Below are 17,229 nucleotides of genomic sequence, written 5' to 3' on the forward strand. Positions count from 1 at the left end.
TGACTCTGCTAACACACCCTTGGGAACCACCAAATCTGGCATTTGTATGTCTTAGTAACAAATATGGAGAACTAATTATTACTTAATCAGCAGCAAAATCTTACTAAGCTCTCCCACAATAAGATGGTAGCTTACTGTAATAAGAGAAAAGAACTATAAAATAGTTCATAAAAGTTAAGTTTCAACTCTACTTCTGATTGGGTTGATGGTATTATTTCCCTAGACTAGAGATTTGGGGTTATAATGACATTCACCAAAAGAGCCAAATTACGTTTACATGAAAGTTCATATGACGAAACAATAATTAAGTTAGGTTAAATGTTTTCACTATTTTTACTTTTTATCACTTTGATTTGTTAAAAGTGAAGACTGAGGGCAACCCCGGTGGCTCAGCGGTTTAGTGCCGCCTTTGGCCCAGGGTGTGATCCTGGAGACCTGGGATCGAGTGCCATGTCGGGCTCCCTGCCTGGAGCCTGCTTCTCCCTCTGCCTGTGTCTCTGCCTCTCTCTCTCGCTCTATGTCTCTCATGAATAAATAAATAAAATCTTTTAAAAATATAAAAATAAATAAAGTGAAGACTGAAACAATAATCAAATTTAGTTTTTGAATTTCAGTAGTAAGGAGTGATAGAGAATCTTAAGCCTGTTATATGTGGAATAATTGGGATCTAAGTTTCGAGACTAATTTAGTTGCCCGCACCATCCCTCATTCTTTTCTGAGTTGGTTTTCTGATCACAGGGTGGTAAGATCAGTACACAGTATTCTAAATAAATGGTCAAAACAGTCCTTCTGTCTTCATTCAGTTTCTTTGTTTATATAATGAAGAACTTTGCTTGTTTTTATTTCTGCTAGGCCCTGTTGGAATTTGAATTCTGTCTTCCAAATTTGTACAACTTTTCACTAAATATGGAATGATACTCTGATTTTTTTTTTCCCTTCCAGTCAACAAGAACTTCCTTTTCTTTGTAGAATTTAGGAATAGCAAAAAGAAATAACTCATCCTTTTGGTATTTTCTAAATTCATAATATACAGATGAGTGGCTAATGGCTACATTAGCTAATAGATAGCTAATAGAAATATCAGTATACTAGGCTGTCTCTTTCTCTCGTGCTTTTTAATAGATTTCATTTTTTTAGAGAGGTTTTAGGTTTATAGCAAAATTCAGTGGGAGGCATAGGAATTTCCCATGTAACTTCTGCCCCCACACAGGCATAGCCTCTCCCATTATCAGTGTCTCCTACCAGAGTGGTACATTTATTATAATTGATGAACAAATACTAACACATCATTATCACCCACAGTCCATAGTTTACATTATTTTCACTTTTGGTGTTATACATTCTATTGGTCTTGACAAATGTATAATGACATGTATCTAGCATTTTAATGTCATACAGGATAGTTTCACTGCCTTAAACATCTTCTGTGTTTTGCTTACTTATAGTTATTGGTGTATACCCACTTATGGGTTGTTTTAATTGCATTTCCCTAATGATATGATGTGGATGGTCTTTTCATATGCTTATTTGCTATTTATCTGTCTTCTCTGATGAAGTGTTAAGATCTTTGATCCAATTCTTGTTTAAAAAAAATATTTATTTTAGAGAGAGAGAGAGAGAGACAGCATGAACAGGAAGGCCATTAGAAGAGGAGAGAGAGACTCTTAAGCAGACTCTGCTGAGTGTACAGCCCTTGCAGGGCTTGATCCCAGGACCCTGAAATCATGACCTGAGTTGAAATCAAGAGTCAGATACTTAACTGACTGTGCCACCCAGGCACCCCTGGTTCATCTCTTAATTGGTTTGTTCATTTTCTTATTGTTGAGTTTTAAAAGTTTTTTGTATATTTGATATCCCAGGCCTTTACCAGATCTATTTTTTGGTAAATTTTCCCCCCTATCTGTGGCTTCTCTTTTCATTCTCTTGACAATACCTTTTGAAGAACGGAAATATTTTATTTTATTGAAGTCCAGCTTATCAGTTATTTCTTTCATGGATCATGCCTTTGTTGTTATCTCTAAAAAGTCACCAACAAATCCAAGTTCACTTAGATTTTCTCCTATGTTATCTTCTAGGGATTTCATAGTTTTGCATTTTACATTTAGGTCTATAATGCATTTAGAGTTAGTTTTTATGAAGGGTGTAAGGTATATAACAAGATTCATTTTTTGTATGTAGATATCCAGCTATTGGAAAGACTATCTTTGCTCCATTGTGTTGCCTTTGCTCTTTTATCAAATATCAGTTGACTCTATTTGTGTGGCTCTATTTATGGCTCCCTGTTCTTTTAATCTTTGTGTCTCTTCTTTCACCAATATCACACTGTTTTGATTACTGCAGTTTTATAGTAATCTTGAAGTTGGGTAGTGCTCATCCTCCAACTTTCTTCTTCTTCAAGATTGTATTGGCTATTCTGTGTCTTTTGCCTCTCTATTTAAATTTTAAAATCAGTTTGTTGATATCCATAAAATAATTTTCTGGGATTTTAACTGGGATTTCTTTGAATCTGTAGATCAAATTGGGAAGAACTGACATCTTGACAATATCAAGTTTTCCTATCCATGAATATGGAGTATCCCTCCATTTATTTAATTCTCCTTTGATTTTGTTCATCAGAGTTTTGTAGTTTTCTTCATAAAGACAGGCCTGTACATATTTTGTTAGATTTATACCTAAGTATTTCATTGTTCAGGGTACTAATAGAAATGGCAATGAGTTTTTAATTTCAAATGTCAGTTATTCAATAGGAATGTGATTGTCTTTTGTGTATTAACCTATGTACTGTAACCTGCTGTGATCACTTATCCTAGGAATTTTTTGTCAGTGTTTTCAGATATTCTACATAGATGATCATATCATCTGCAAAGACAGTTTTATTTCTTCCTTCTTAATCAGTGCATCTTTTATTTCCTTATCTTATTACATTGGCTAGGACTTCTAATACAGTGTTAAAATGCAGTAATGAAAGGGGACATCCCTGCACTGTTCCCAATCTTAGTAGAAAGACTTCTAGTTTCTCACCATTAAGTGTGCTAGCTGTAGGTTTTCTGTAGATATTTTCTTATCAAATTGAGGAAGTTCTTGTCTATTTCTACTTACTAAGAGCTTTTATCATGAATGGCTGTTAGATTTTGTCAAATCCTTTATCTCCATTTGTTGATATGATCACATGATATCCTTAGCCTATTAATATGATATAGTACATCAGTTGGTTTTCGAATGTTAAACAGCCTTGCATGCATGGGATAAATCCCACTCAATTATGGTATATAATCATTTTTAAAAGTTGTTAGTTTTGGGATCCCTGGGTGGCTCAGCAGTTTGGCGCCTTCCTTCAGCCCAGGGCATGATCCTGGAGTCCCGGGATCAGGTCCGGCATTGGGCTCCCTGCACAGAGCCTGCTTCTCCCTCTGCCTGTGTCTCTGCTTCTCTCTCTGTGTTTCTCATGAATAAATAAATAAAATCTTAAAAAAAAAAGTTGTTATATTTGATTTGCTAATATTTTTTGTGGGGGGGATTGATTTGCTAATAATTTATTGAGACTTTTGCATCTGTCTTCATGAGAGATATTGGTCTGTAGTTTTCTTTTTTTGGTAATGTCTTTGGTTTTAGTATTAGGATAAATCTGCTGTCATAGAATGAGTTGGGAAGTATTCCTTCACCTTCTGTCCTCTGAAAGAGATTGCCACCAACCTCTTAACATTATGCCTCAGATTCTCCAGAAGTAAAGAGTGCATATACCTGCTTAACTACAAGTAGTGGGGACATGCAGATTAATGAGCTTCAGATTTGTGACCAGTTTGGTAGCTTGTTGAGTCTTATGATTGGGAGCCCCATCAGAATAACATGGAAGAGGGAAGAAATTCTCAAAAGAAAGGAATGCTGGGCAAAACAAAGATAGAGGTCTACCATTATCAGGTCAATTCATTAATTCATTAGATGAATATTTGTTGAGCATCTGTTACATGCACTGTTCTAAGGGCTGGGGATATATCAAGTAACAGACAGATGTCCCTGCTCTTGCAGTTTACCTTCAAGCTGGTCTGTCCAGCTGCAAAAGCATGTTGGAACTTGAGCAGCCAGTAAATGTGACATAAAGTGCTTAGACTTCTGAAGCTAGTCTGTCTCTTATTTCTTGGTCAGTCCACTTGAGGCCATCGCATTAATGGTGGATAGCAAGCTATATTTATGCCCTCATGATGTCTTTGTAGAGTTCTGCTGTGGATTCCAAAGTTTCAGATCAGTGGATGCTATCACTGTGGTTCAGGAGTCTCTAGCATCTAGAATGGGGAGATGAACTGGCACTGTTTCAGCTCCAGGACACAGCATGTTGGCAAGAGCCAGTCAAGTTATTGCAGGGTTTCAGTCTCAGACCAAAATGGGATAAAAAATCAGGAACCTAAATAGAATTATCCATAGAATAGGGCTCAAGCTGAGGTTCACTGAATACACAGGAATGCAGGGGTTTTACACATACACACATCAGATCCATGTTTAAGGCAGAAATACTAACTTCAGTTTACAGGCCAGGCCCTGGAAAGAGTGGTGGACCTGCCAGTCTTGGTTAGATTGACTTGGGACATGGGCAGGACCCAATCTGTTTTTGTTTGTTTATTTTTTTATTTTTTATTTTATTTTTATTTTTTTAAAAGATTTATCTATCCATTCATTCAGAGAGAGCAAGAGAAAGGCAGAGACACAGGCAGAGGGAGAAGCAGGCTCCATGCAGGAAGCCCGATGTGGGACTCGATCCCAGGTCTCCAGGATCACACCCCAGGCTGCAGGCAGCGCTAAACCGCTGTGCCACCGGGGCTGCCCCATGGACCCAGTCTGAAGAGGAAAATGTCTTCAGACAAGAAATGACTGTAGAGTGGCAGGAACCACACACTATTTGTAAACAAAAGTAATTGTTAATCAATTCCATAATTAACCAGTCCCATATTTTCATTTAATACTAAAAACAAAAACAAACTAGGGGGGAAAAAAGGCACTGAGATCAGAGCTGTATTTGCAAGTATTAAAAATTCAGAATTAACTTGCTTAAACAAACAAAAAATTTTTCAATATTGGCAGTACAGTGATGACTAAGACAGATCCTCCCCTGTTCCCTTCCCCATCCTGATCTCACTATGTAGAGTGATAACACTTTCCCCTTTGGGGAATCTTAGGAGATACAGTTATTGTTTCAGCTCTGGAAATCACATTTCGTTCTAGGCACCACACTTAAAGAACCACTGACAAATTGGAACATGTTCAGAGGAAAATGACCCAGATGGTGAGGGAATATGAAACCAAGTTACATGAGAAACAGAGGAAGTAGGGAGATTTAGTCTGAAGAAGAGAAGGTTAACCAGAGAGTATTACAAAGATCACAGTTTTTAGATTCTGGAAAAGACACTACATAAGCTAGGGATTTATCATTCTCTACCTACTGGAACCTCCTAGAACAAGGGCCACTGTGGAGGAGATATAGGAAGATATAGGAAGAATGTCAAAAAGAAATTGATAAAAATCCAGGGTCATGCCAAAAGGAATGGATATCATTGGGAGGCAGATCCCAAGCCCCACATCTCTGAAGTTATTAAAACAGAGGATGGCAGTCAGTGCCCACTCACATTATACTTCTTCTGTTGGTCTTTCTAGATCCCCCATGGGCAATAACATCTCTTTCCCTTGTTCTCCCTTTGTACTTTTACCTCTCTGAGGTGCTTCCATGATTTATGTCTGGCTCTCACTAGTGATTCTCAACCCTTTCAACATAATGTATCCTTTATATAACAAATATTTTATAACATGCCCTTTCTTATCCTGAACTGAAGTTCATAGTTGACATAACCCTCCTCTGTGTCACAGAATTCCAAAATACCATATAATGCCCTAGTCATAATAATATAAAGGAGAAATAAAAAGAAAGTAATTAGTAATCACATTGCATGTTTTACAGTGTCTCCAGGCGTGACCACACCAGGAGTCAAGTAGATAGATTAGAATGTGGAGTCGCCATGATTAGGACAGCTGTAATGCAGACTGCTGCAGGTACATTGTATTAGTAACTCAGAAACTGTAAGTGGGTTTGCTGCCTCTCATGTAATTATCTTTTTTCTTGTTTTTTTTTTAAATTTATAACATTTTTATTTTGAAATATATATATAACCGGGGTGCCTGGGTGGTTCAGCCAGTAAAGTGTCTGACTTTGGCTCAGGTCATGCATGATCTCAGGGTCCTGGGATCCAGCCCCGCATTGGGCTCCCTACTCAGCAGGGAGTCTGCTTCTCCCTGCTCCTTTCCCTTCCCTCTCCCCCTTCCTTGTGTTCTCTCTTTCTCTCTCTCAAATAAATAAAAAATTTAAATATACATATATATATATATATACACCATAAAATTGACCATTTTTAAGTAGACAGTTCTGTGGCATTAAGCACATACGTTGTTGTCAACCAGTACCACTCCCCATCTCCAGAACTTTTTCAATTCCCCCAATTTGTGATGTAATTTTCCTGAATAGTGAGCAGCTAGCTCTTGGTAAAGGTCCAAACAAAACAAAGTATAGTCTTTGCTCAATTCCCATGGTAGTTCTATTTGGAACATTCAATGTGTGTAAGAAACATACAAAAAGATCTCTTTTGTCTTTCTGTGTGAAAGAGAATTAGGTTCTATGCTCAAATAATTATAAATGGAATATCACCTATACATATGTCCAGTGGGACACAGAATAGTGCTTTGCTGTATTAAACTGTCCCAAATATTACAGAATGTGTGTATCTGTGCCATTGTCCACTAAGTGCAAATAGCATCCCCCTACCCCCGTCACTGTGACAACCAGAAATGATCCTGTTAGTTCCCCAATACATTGTCACCATTAAGAACCAGGCTATAGAGTGCATAAACTCCAGGAAGGCAAGACCTGGTTTTGTTTTCTTACAATTTTCTTAGTACCTGCTACAAAGGGCGCTCAGTGTTTGTTAAAATTGAGAATGTGGTAGAGAGGATGCCCAGATATCCTTCAGGTGTCTCTAACTCAGCTTTTCTAAAACTGAACCAAGGTGTCATCTTCCTCTTCTCTACCCCAGCTCCCAGCCTGTGTTACCTCTATCATGTCTTTACAACAGTCTTAAATGCCTACTTCACTGCACACATTCAGCCAGTCACTAGATCATTTTGCCTCTGCCTTTCCTAACTGGCCTCTATTTCCCCCTGCTCCAGCTTCCATTTATGTTTTCACCCGGACTAATAGCCTTGTTTCCAACCCCCATACTATCTCCCTTTCAAATACACAGTGAACTCTGGGCACTCTCCATACATGGCCAAGCTCTCATGCTTTGGTAGTATAGTTTCCTGTGCCTAGAGCAGTGTTACCTTTGTCATCTAGAAAACTCCAGATCATGCATCAAGACCTGGCTTAAATGTCTCCCCCTCAGCTCCCAGACCTGAGAAAGAATTACTCAGTGTGTGTCTCTGTTCATATCTTTGTTGTGGCATTTGTTGTACTAAACTTTATTTGTCCACATGCCTGTGGTCTCTGCCAGACCGAGTTCCTTGAGTAGAAGTTAAGTGCTCAAGCTTCGGACACAGTGGCTAGAGTTCGAATGCCACATGATTTACCGGTCCTGTGGTCCTGAAGCCCCAGTTTTCTTATCTGTAAAAATGGGGATAATGTAATGCTTATGACATACTTAAGATAAAGCTTGAAATGTTAATAACCATCATCATTGGCTTTGTATCTGTCCAGCATCATAGGGAAGCGTGCTTACCAGCTGTCTTAAATGAAGGAAAGAAAGAACTGCTGCTATTGTCAAATTCTAGATGTTATTATTTAGTCACAAAAGCGGATGTTCTGTTTGGCAGTTGTAGCAAATTTTGTCATGAAGAAATTTAACCTTGGAAAATATTTTTTTTTGAAAGAGATCTATTTTCCTAACTTTTTTAGGTGCATTATAAAGCATTCTCTCTGAAACAGTAATGTACAAACTTTTGGGCTTACAAAGTCCATGCCCACCGCGGAAAGCTGTGTGCCTAGAAACTCCCGTGGGGGGGATTTTGACTTCTGTCTTCCAAAATGTGAAGTGCGGGGAACGTCTGCTTCCTCTTACCTATCTGGAATGGGGAAGAGCAGCGAGCACCACTGGTTTGGTGAGCTGAGCTCAGTAACTGTCCTGCAGCTGGCTCACCTTCAGTTAAAATATATAGTCTTCTTCAGCTTATGGCTCAGTTGTTTCCTTGCTTTGAAAAGCCTTTCTTTTATATGTCTCAAGTGCTGCTTGCAGTATAAAACTAAATCCTAAATTTTAAAAACTTCCATAGCTAATACTCTGCTAAATGTTTAAAGCCTGACATTTAATCTGCGTGAACTGAATCTCTCTGATTTCACTGTTTGCAGCTAGTAAATGTCACTCTAAACATTGTTGCCTTCACTCACACTTAAGCCTTTCATCTGCAGTGGGGGCAGCCTGTCAGAGAATTCTTTGTGTGTCACTCTAGCAAGGGGAAAAAAAGACTCCGGCCGGCCTTTAAACAGAGTGAAAAAAACTGCTTGGAAGGCAAAGACGACCCTGTTTTTATATGGTGTTTGTGAACACACAATCCCGAATCTACCAGATACTCTTAAAAAGCAACTATATTAGCTCAGTCTGAACAGGGTCCCCGCTGAGCTCATGCAGGGTTGCCAGCCAGCTCCCCGCTCTTTTGTGCCTGGAGGGGGATGGGAGGGTGGGGGCAGCGGCTAGAGATGTTGTCATTACTTTAATTTCACTTTTGCCTACAGGAGGAATCTTGTCATCTTCTGGCTCCCCAAACTATTTTCAACCGGGGCGTTTTATTTCTTAGTTCCTGAAGGCTACTGGCACACAGATCCGCCCTCACTTTTCATCATCTTGACATAAAATGGAAAATCAGTCTGTGGCTCTTTTCAGAGCCAGTGATTTACTCCTGTTCTTTTATCTGTCTCCCCGTTACGTTCTTTGTTGGGACATATTTTTATTTCCCGCGTCTGCAGCCTTTTGTTCTGCTGGGATGTTTATGGTCATTCTTCCTTGCTTGCCTCCTCCCCAGCCCCCCTCCCCCCAGCCCCCTGTTGGGATCCCTTCTTTCTCTGGGCCCCCAGTCCTTTGCCCTGCCCCTTCTGTGTGCTTGCTGCTTCAGGCCAGCTGCCTGCCTTTCCCCCCCATCTGTACCGTGCGCCGCGGGTGCCACCTCCACTGCTTCTCCCTATCTTCCTGCCCCCCTTCTTCCTGTACCTACAGGGCTCAGTCAGTAGTGGCCCATGATAGAGCCGGCGACAAGCAGACATGCTGAACTCATCCCTAACCACGGTGGTAGACCAACAGATTCTCAGCTAAATGCTTAGGTATATGTGTGTTTTTACAGCAGTTGATGCCAGTGCTTCCGGTTTCCTGGCAGCCATATGGAAGCACGAATTGAAATCTGGAAATAGAACATTCTATAAGAAGCACTAACATGGAATTTTAGGAAACCATGGGCATTTCTGTCAGACATAGATTCAAGTTTCTATTCTGTTTTTTATTGGCTTTGTGGACTTGGACAAATTCATTCATTCATTTAACACATATTCATCGAGTGCCTATTATGTGCCTTGTATTTAGCTCTTAGGGAGCCAGTTAATAGCCCTCTGTCTTCCCCTTTTGTGTTCACAACCAATTGAGAAATAAGACAGAAAGGAAAATATTAGCTTTATTGAGTGATAAAAGCCAGATTGGAGGATGTGGCTCTTATATGTGGCCACTATGGGTTTACTAAGTCTTCTCGCCTCAATTAGGCTGCAGGCTTGCCTCTCTCCTCTACTCTGCACACAAGCCAGAGTAAAGGACAGATATGGAAGATGAATAGGCTAGAAGAAAGAAAGTGAAAAAAGCCCATGGGCCTGGCAGGGTTGAGCATCCTCAGTCTGTTCTAAACTCCCTGCCCAGGCAAGCCACTCCTCTTCCCCAGGGAAGGGTTGAGTGAGAAGACACTTCGCTCTTCCCTCCAGGGAGACAGGATGGGTGAGCTTCCCGCTTAAGTGTGGACATTACACTTCTCCAATGGTTACCATAGTAGGCAAAATAAATATTGCCGGTCTGTCTCTTCACCTGTGAAATACAGATAATCATACCTATCTCTTATTGTGGCTGTGGAGACTGAAATGAAGACCCGATAACTGTCATTCTTTGGTTAGAATCAGCCTGAAATAGAACTGGTCGTTCAGGGGTCTGATTTATCTTTATTGCCCCCTCTATCTTTTCTTTCTGAGCCCTAATTTGATCATTTTTCCCCTCCTCGTTCCTGTTTTAAAAAAATAAGTGGGACTACTGGTCCTAAAGCTTTTGATTTGCACAAAGCATACTGGCCAAATCTTTTCTAATCCTGGCTTATGTGTTCAAAAAAACTCATTAATTTGGACAAAGAAAGTATTTGGAACAATTAAGTCTACTTCAGAATGACAAAACTGGTTGTACCTGAAGGGTCACTAAAGTACAATACGTGGCTGCAAACAGGTATTATTACATGAGAAATACGTGCCTTGATTCCTCACCTTTATTGTTATATTAACTTGAGTGATGCTCACAAGTTTCTCTATTACTGTAGAAAATAATCTAAATCTAAAACCACGGTGATGAAGGAAAACAATACAGATAGGGAGTTTTATAAAAGAATTTTTAGGGTGTTGGGACTTTATGTTGGGGGCAGCAGGAAGCCTTTGACGATAAGTGATAACAGGATCAGGTTTGTATTTGAGGAAGAAGTCTCATGGTAATGCTGCAGACAGTGGAGCTGAGAAGGAGGAGGAGGGCCTGGGAAAGCAGGTAGGAGGCTCTAAGCAAACCAGGTGAGAGGCTCACCCCAGGTGGTGGAGATCAGGGCCAGACTGAAGAGGCCTGAGAGATGGAATTGGCAGGGTTTAGGTGAGAAGGGAGACAGAGAAATGGATCAGATAAAAAAGCTGTTTGGTTTTTTTTTTTTTTTAAGTTAAAATAAAAAGATTTCAGATGGTAGTGCTTCCAGAGCCCCTTCCCCAGCAAGATTAGAGGGTTAACATGTTGAATCCAGCCTAGGAAGACAGGTGGAGCCAAAAGAGAGATAGAATTGACCAATAAGAGGGAGTGGACCACTCTCCCACTAGAGAGGGAACCCCCTGACAGGTCAGAGCTGCAGGGTATGGTATAACACAGGGATTTGCTTCCTACTGACTGCACAGAGGGAAAAAAAGGAGGAAAAAGGAAGACAGGAAAAGACGTAAGTAACCATGTTAGGGGCATTTGGGGGCCACATGCTTTCCAGAATGCAAGGCTATCATAGACTCCTACCTCATGCACAATTATGTCTGACCGGTTTTTTCAAAAACCAGATCTAACAAAAAGTACTTAATCAGATACTTAGCTAGATGTTACTTATATTGTAGACTGCATCTTTATTTTCTTTGGATTTTTTAAATTGCATTCTTCTTTTGCCTTAAACTGGATTAGAAAGAATTCAGGAAAAAAGAGAAAAAAAAAAAAAAAAGAAAAGAAAGAAAGAATTCAGGCCCTGGAACACGCTCTCTCCTTGTAGTCTGCTTTTATAGGGTGTTACAAGAATTTTTGGGGTTTTTTTTTTTTTAAGATTTTATTTATTCATGAGAGACACAGAGAGGCAGAGACACAGGCAGAGGGAGGACAAGCAGGTTCCATGCAAAGAGCCCGTGGGACTCGATCCTGGGAATCCGGGATCATACCCTGAACCAAAGGCAGACACTCAACTGCTGAGCCACCCAGGCCTCCCAAGAACTTTTGGATTTAAAACAAAGATTTAAAAACAAACAAATGAATAAGAAAGATCAGTGAATACTCTTGCAAAGTGGAAGGAGAAAGGAGAGGGGATCAATTTTATGGCTTTAGAACAGTCTGTGATGTTCTTCTCTCACTTTTTTATATCTGTATCTATAGTCTAAAGGTTTATATTGATTGAACATAATAGCACTCAGTGTGCCCCTCGTAGCAGAGCATTACGGGCATATCAATGGTGAACACACACTTTAAGTTTTATAAGTGATTACATAAGGCAATGAAAAAATATTTCCTCTATCTGTTTAAAGACTAAAACTCTCCTGTTCGTTTCATAGTTTTTAAAGACTCTCAGTATTGGAGTGAATAGTTTTTAACTAATGACATGTTATCTAAAGGTTTTGTTTTTCTGTGTGGAGCCAGTGTACAAGCCATTGGGTTTGGTTTGGTTTTGTTTTATTTTTTGAGGCATTTTGTGATGTTAAACCATCCACCACCCCTGGAGACCCAACAGTGAATCAGCAGTTTCTGCCACCTTCCCCCAAGACGTTTTTTGTGCACCCATTTTGTGCAAAGTACATGATAGAAGCTGAATGCAGTACCACATTTGTAGATTATAGGCTCCCTGATGGTTCGCCCATCTTCCCAGGCCCCCATGCCAAGAAAAATGCTAGGCATCGTTACAATTCCTTATACGTGTTAACTCACTTAATCCTTACAACAAGCCTGTGAGTTAGTTACCTGCCATTTTTTAGCCTCATTCTGTAGTGAAGAAAACTGGGGCATAAGGGAAAAATCTGACTTGCCCCAAGTTTGATGGTTACTAAGCAGCAGAGATAGTATTCAAAGCCAAATAGTTTGAAGCTGTGGCATTCGTACTGTCCTCATTTTAGCGTGCTACCCACTCTACTCAGGATGTAATTGTTGAATTCATGAAAAAATTTCTTAATAAAGACATTCAGGTGAGACAGCCCAGAGTGATGGGCTAGTGGGAGCTCTTAGAACCACAATGTGGATTTTAATTCCCTCAGTTACAATTAACATCAAATTTAAAGTTAGCATCTGCCCCATATGTAAGTGCCTTGCTCCAATTCTCTAGAATTCCCCTTGCCAACGGTTTCCCGAACCAAACACAGTGCAGTTTTGTTTGGGGGTGCAGCTCTCCAAGACAGGAGACACAGAGCTGGCAGGGGAGGTCAGATGGGCTGGACCCTGGTGGGGGCCTGAGTCAGGGACGATGATGAAGGAGTAGCATTAAAGTCTGTGCGGCGCTTGCTCTCCCTGGAAACGCTCTGTCAGACTCAGGAAGCCAGATTGAATCCTGGCGGAGATAATTCCACTTTATGCCCTAGAATGGACCTCTTACAGAATTTCATTTTCAGTCTTGCCCTGGGAAGCTTCACCAGTAAATAATTTGGAGTATGTGTTATTTGCCCTCTTTGCCGAACTGCACAAAATAGGGGTCTGTTCTTCTGCCAACCCACCTCCTTTTCCCTTAAAAGGCTCACACGAGAGGACCTGGGAACCTGCTGCCCCAACAGAGGATGCCTGGACTGTGGCCCAGCAGTGCCCTCAGCGCAGCTCTGGGGAGGAAGAAAGACTGTAATTAAGTCAAAAGAGCCACTGTTGATCTTGAAAGAACATCAGCCATACAGATGACATGAGGATTCCTTTCCTCCTTCAGTTTGAAGGCTGTCTTTTGGAATTTGTTGTGAGGGAACCCAAGGCAGAGAGACTTAAAGAAAAATAATAGCAAATATGCATAAGGGACCTGTTGAGTTCTAAGTGCTTTGCAAGCCTTACCTCACTTAATCCTTACCATAGGGGATCACTGGGTGGCTCTGCAGTTTAGTGCCTGCCTTCGGCCCAGGGCGTGATCCTGGAGTCCTGGGAACGAGTCCCATGTTGGGCTCCCTGCATGGAGCCTGCTTCTCCCTCTGCCTGTGTCTCTGCCTGTCTCTCTCTCTCTCTCTGTGTGTGTCTCATGAGTAAATAAATAAAATATATTTTTAAAAAAATCGTTACCGTAACCTTACCTAGACAGCACTATTTCAATTCCCCTTTTACAGATGGTGAAACTGAGGCAAAATTAGGTGAAATAACTAGCACAAGTTCACGCAGATATGAAGTGGCTGAGCCAGGACTCACTCCCAGGCAGTCTGGCTGGAGAGTCTGTGCCCTTACCTGGAGTCCTGCTCTCTCCCTGGCCTGTGTCAATTGCTCAGATATGCTCAGATATTGCATCTTGTTCACAATTAGAAACTCTTATTTCCAAAAACACGGGTTCCATATCTGAATTAGAAAACCTAGAGGTTCACGATTCCATGGTGGTTGAGAATCTCTTCTTTAACCACATTTGGCTTTTGGTCAGGTAGGGTGTTTCTCAGATTACCTGCTAGATGAAAGCCTCTTGCCCCCCCCTTTTTTTTTTAGATTTTATTTATTTATTCTTGAGAGATACAGAGAGAGGGGCACAGAGAAGCACACCCCCTGCAGGGAGCCCCATGTGGGACTCAGTCCCGGGATTCCAGGATCACACCCTGAGCCAAAGGCAGACACTCAACCACTGAGCCACCCAGGCGCCCCTGCCCCTGCCCTTAAGAAGACACTGGCGGAGCACCACCACTGAGGCCCTACTTCTCCAGCCCTCTCCTCCCCAAAGACCCCGGATGTAATGCCAGAAAGCATGCAGCAAACCATTCCCCCACGTCTGCAGAGACTGCTTCTTCAGCATGGGTGAGATGGGGCACGTTAGTAGCTAAGAGAGGATATGCTGCTTTGCCACCTCCCTATTAATGTATGTACCTTTCTGTTCTCTTACACGTCAAGTGCCTTCTCTGTATCCTGTCCCTACTCTCAGAATGCTGTCAACTAATCCTTTTTAAAGCATTGACTACTAATTTAAGGACCTAGGTTCTAGTGCTTTAAGATAGGTCTCCTCCCCAGGCTACTTGATTTCTAGGAGTTTTGCCAAAAGAGTTCTCTGCTAATAGGAACCTCAGGCTCGCTGAAAAGCTCCTCCAGATGAGTTCAGCTGGGCTCCTGCCCCCACAGTGGTCTTGCAGGATGAGAGAGAGAGAATGGCCTTTGATAATCACCAGTAGCCTCATCTCCTTCTCCCTTAGCACACACAGACCCCTTTTGCAGGAATAAATAAGCGTAGATGTGATGCCAGCCTCCTTCCTGCAGTATAGCACAGAGGTTTACAAGCTATAGTTTGTACCAGAATCTGGGAGCTTGTTGAAAATGCATATTCTTGGACCCTGGAGCCAGAGATTCTGCTTTGGAAAGAATTACATTTTGGGTAATTGCCCCTTGGTGAATGTGATGGGGAGGCCTGAGAAATACTAACATAGAGTCGCTTCTGTCCTTGCTAGTTGAAAAGGGTCCTCTCTGAATGGAACTGGGATAAACTCATTCCTTCTCCAGTTCCTACCAACGTCCCTGTCCTCTGAGTCTATAATGGGAGGGAATCAGTAGTGTAACCTTTAACTCAGCTAAAGGTTAAAGTCAATAAAAACTTCAAAAACTACCTTGATTTTGACAAGCAGGGTCACCCTGCTCATGCATGTTACTGATCGAGTCAGGTGCACCATCACTAGGATTTTGATAAATGTGTGGCAGACCGCTAAGAGGAAATAACTTGTGAATACCTGAATGTACAGAGTAAAGCACATGTTTGTTGGAAAACCTTGACAGCTTACTCAAGGTGTGGCGTCCGAGCTTGGCAGCAGAGTCTATGTTTAACCAACTACTTAATCCATCTCAATTTTTTGAGTAGTATCCTTTGTCTTTATTTCATTGTCTAAATGTCTCTCTTTTACACACACACACACGCACACAACCAGAATCTCATAGGCAAGTGCTTCTGTGTATCCTTTTGACTCAGAACTAAGGAATCAGGTAATCCTCTATAAAAATTCATAAACATTTTTATATAGGCATAGCTTAACGATATTATAGATTTGGTTCCAGGGCATAGCAATAAAGCCAGTATCACAATAAAGCAAGTCAATGAATTTTTTTGGTTTCCCAGTGCATATAAAAGTTATGTTTATGCTATACTATAGTCTCTACTAAGTGTATACAATAGGATTATGTCTAAAAACTGCATATACTTTAATTTAAATATACTTTATTGCTAAAAGATGCTAACCATCATCAGAGCTTAGTGAGTTGTAGTCTTTTTGCTGGTGGAGGGTTTTGCCTCGATGTTGATGGCTGCTGACTGATCAGGGTAGTGGCTGCCGAAGATTGGAGTCATTGTGACAAATTCTTTTATTATTATATGAGAGAGAGAGAGAGAACACACATGAGCAGAGGGAGAGGGACAAGCAGACTCCATGCTAAGCATGGAGTCTGATGTGGGGTGCCATCCCACAACCCTAAGATAATGACCTGAGCTGGAATCAAAAGTCAGACCTTTAACCAAATGAGCCACCAGGTGCCCTATGACAGTTTCTTAAGACAGCAGTGAAGTTTGCCACATTGGTTGACTCTTCCTTTTATGAACAATTTCTCTGGATCATGTGATGCTGTTTGCTAGCATTTTACCCATAGCAGAATTTTTTTTCACAAACAGAGTCAGTCCTCTCAAGCCCTGCTGCTGCTTTATCAACTAAATGTATGTAAGATTCAAAATCATTTGTTGTCAGTTCAATAATCTTCACAGCATCTTCACGAGGAGCAGATTCCATCTCAGGAAACCACTGTCTTTGCTCATCCATAAGGAGCAACTCATCTGCTGTGAAAATTTGATCATGAGATTACAGCCATTCGGTCCCATCTCCAGACTCAACATCTACTTCTAGTTCTCTCACTATTTCCACCACATCTGCAGTTACTGCCTCCACTGAAGCCCTGAACCCCTCCAGGTCATCTGTGAGGGTGGGAATCAACTTCTTCCAAACTCTTGTTCATGTTGATATTGTGAGCCCTTCCATGAATGCAAGCGTTCTTAATGTTACATAGAATGAGGAATCCTTTTAAAAAAAAAAAAAAAAAAAAAGAATGAGGAATCCTGGGCAGCCCAGGTGGCTCGCTCAGCAGTTTAGTGCCGCCTTCAGCCCAGGGCGTGATCCTGGAGACCCGGATCGAGTCCCACGTCGGGCTCCCTGCATGGAGCCTGCTTCTCCCTCAGCCTGTGTCTTTGCCTCTCTCTCTCTCCTCTCTGTGTATTCTCATGAATAAATAAATAAAATCTTTAAAAAAACAAAAAAAGAATGATGAATCCTTTCCAAAAGGTTTTCAATGGACCTTTCCCAGGTCCCCCAGAGGAATCACTATCTATGGCAACTATAACCTTATGAAATGTATTTCTTAAATAAGGAGACTGGAAAGTCAGAATTACTACTTGATCCATAGGCTGCAGAATAGATGTTATGTGATGCATGAAAAAAAACATTTAAAATAATAATAATAATAATAATAAGAAGAAGAAGAAGAAGAAGAAGAAGAAGGAGAAGAAGAAGAA

At 41.0% G+C, this 17,229-nt stretch overlaps 1 protein-coding gene across 4 annotated transcripts in view; it reads left to right on the plus strand.

The window, feature by feature from the left end:
* ALG14 (ALG14 UDP-N-acetylglucosaminyltransferase subunit) overlaps positions 1–17,229 on the plus strand; it is an 89,535-nt gene that overhangs the window by 57,206 nt on the left and 15,100 nt on the right. The window contains exon 4 of one of the 4 annotated variants that reach the window (XM_072754558.1): positions 13,259–16,976. The exons of the other annotated variants lie outside the window; for them this stretch is intronic. Within the exon in view, the coding sequence (XP_072610659.1) occupies positions 13,259–13,366 (108 nt within the window). The 3' untranslated portion in view covers positions 13,367–16,976. Of the gene's footprint in view, positions 1–13,258; positions 16,977–17,229 lie in introns of those variants that run through there. 4 annotated transcript variants of the gene reach the window in all.

The sequence above is a fragment of the Vulpes vulpes genome, chromosome 3 (assembly GCF_048418805.1).
Source record: "Vulpes vulpes isolate BD-2025 chromosome 3, VulVul3, whole genome shotgun sequence".
NCBI lineage: Eukaryota > Metazoa > Chordata > Mammalia > Carnivora > Canidae > Vulpes > Vulpes vulpes.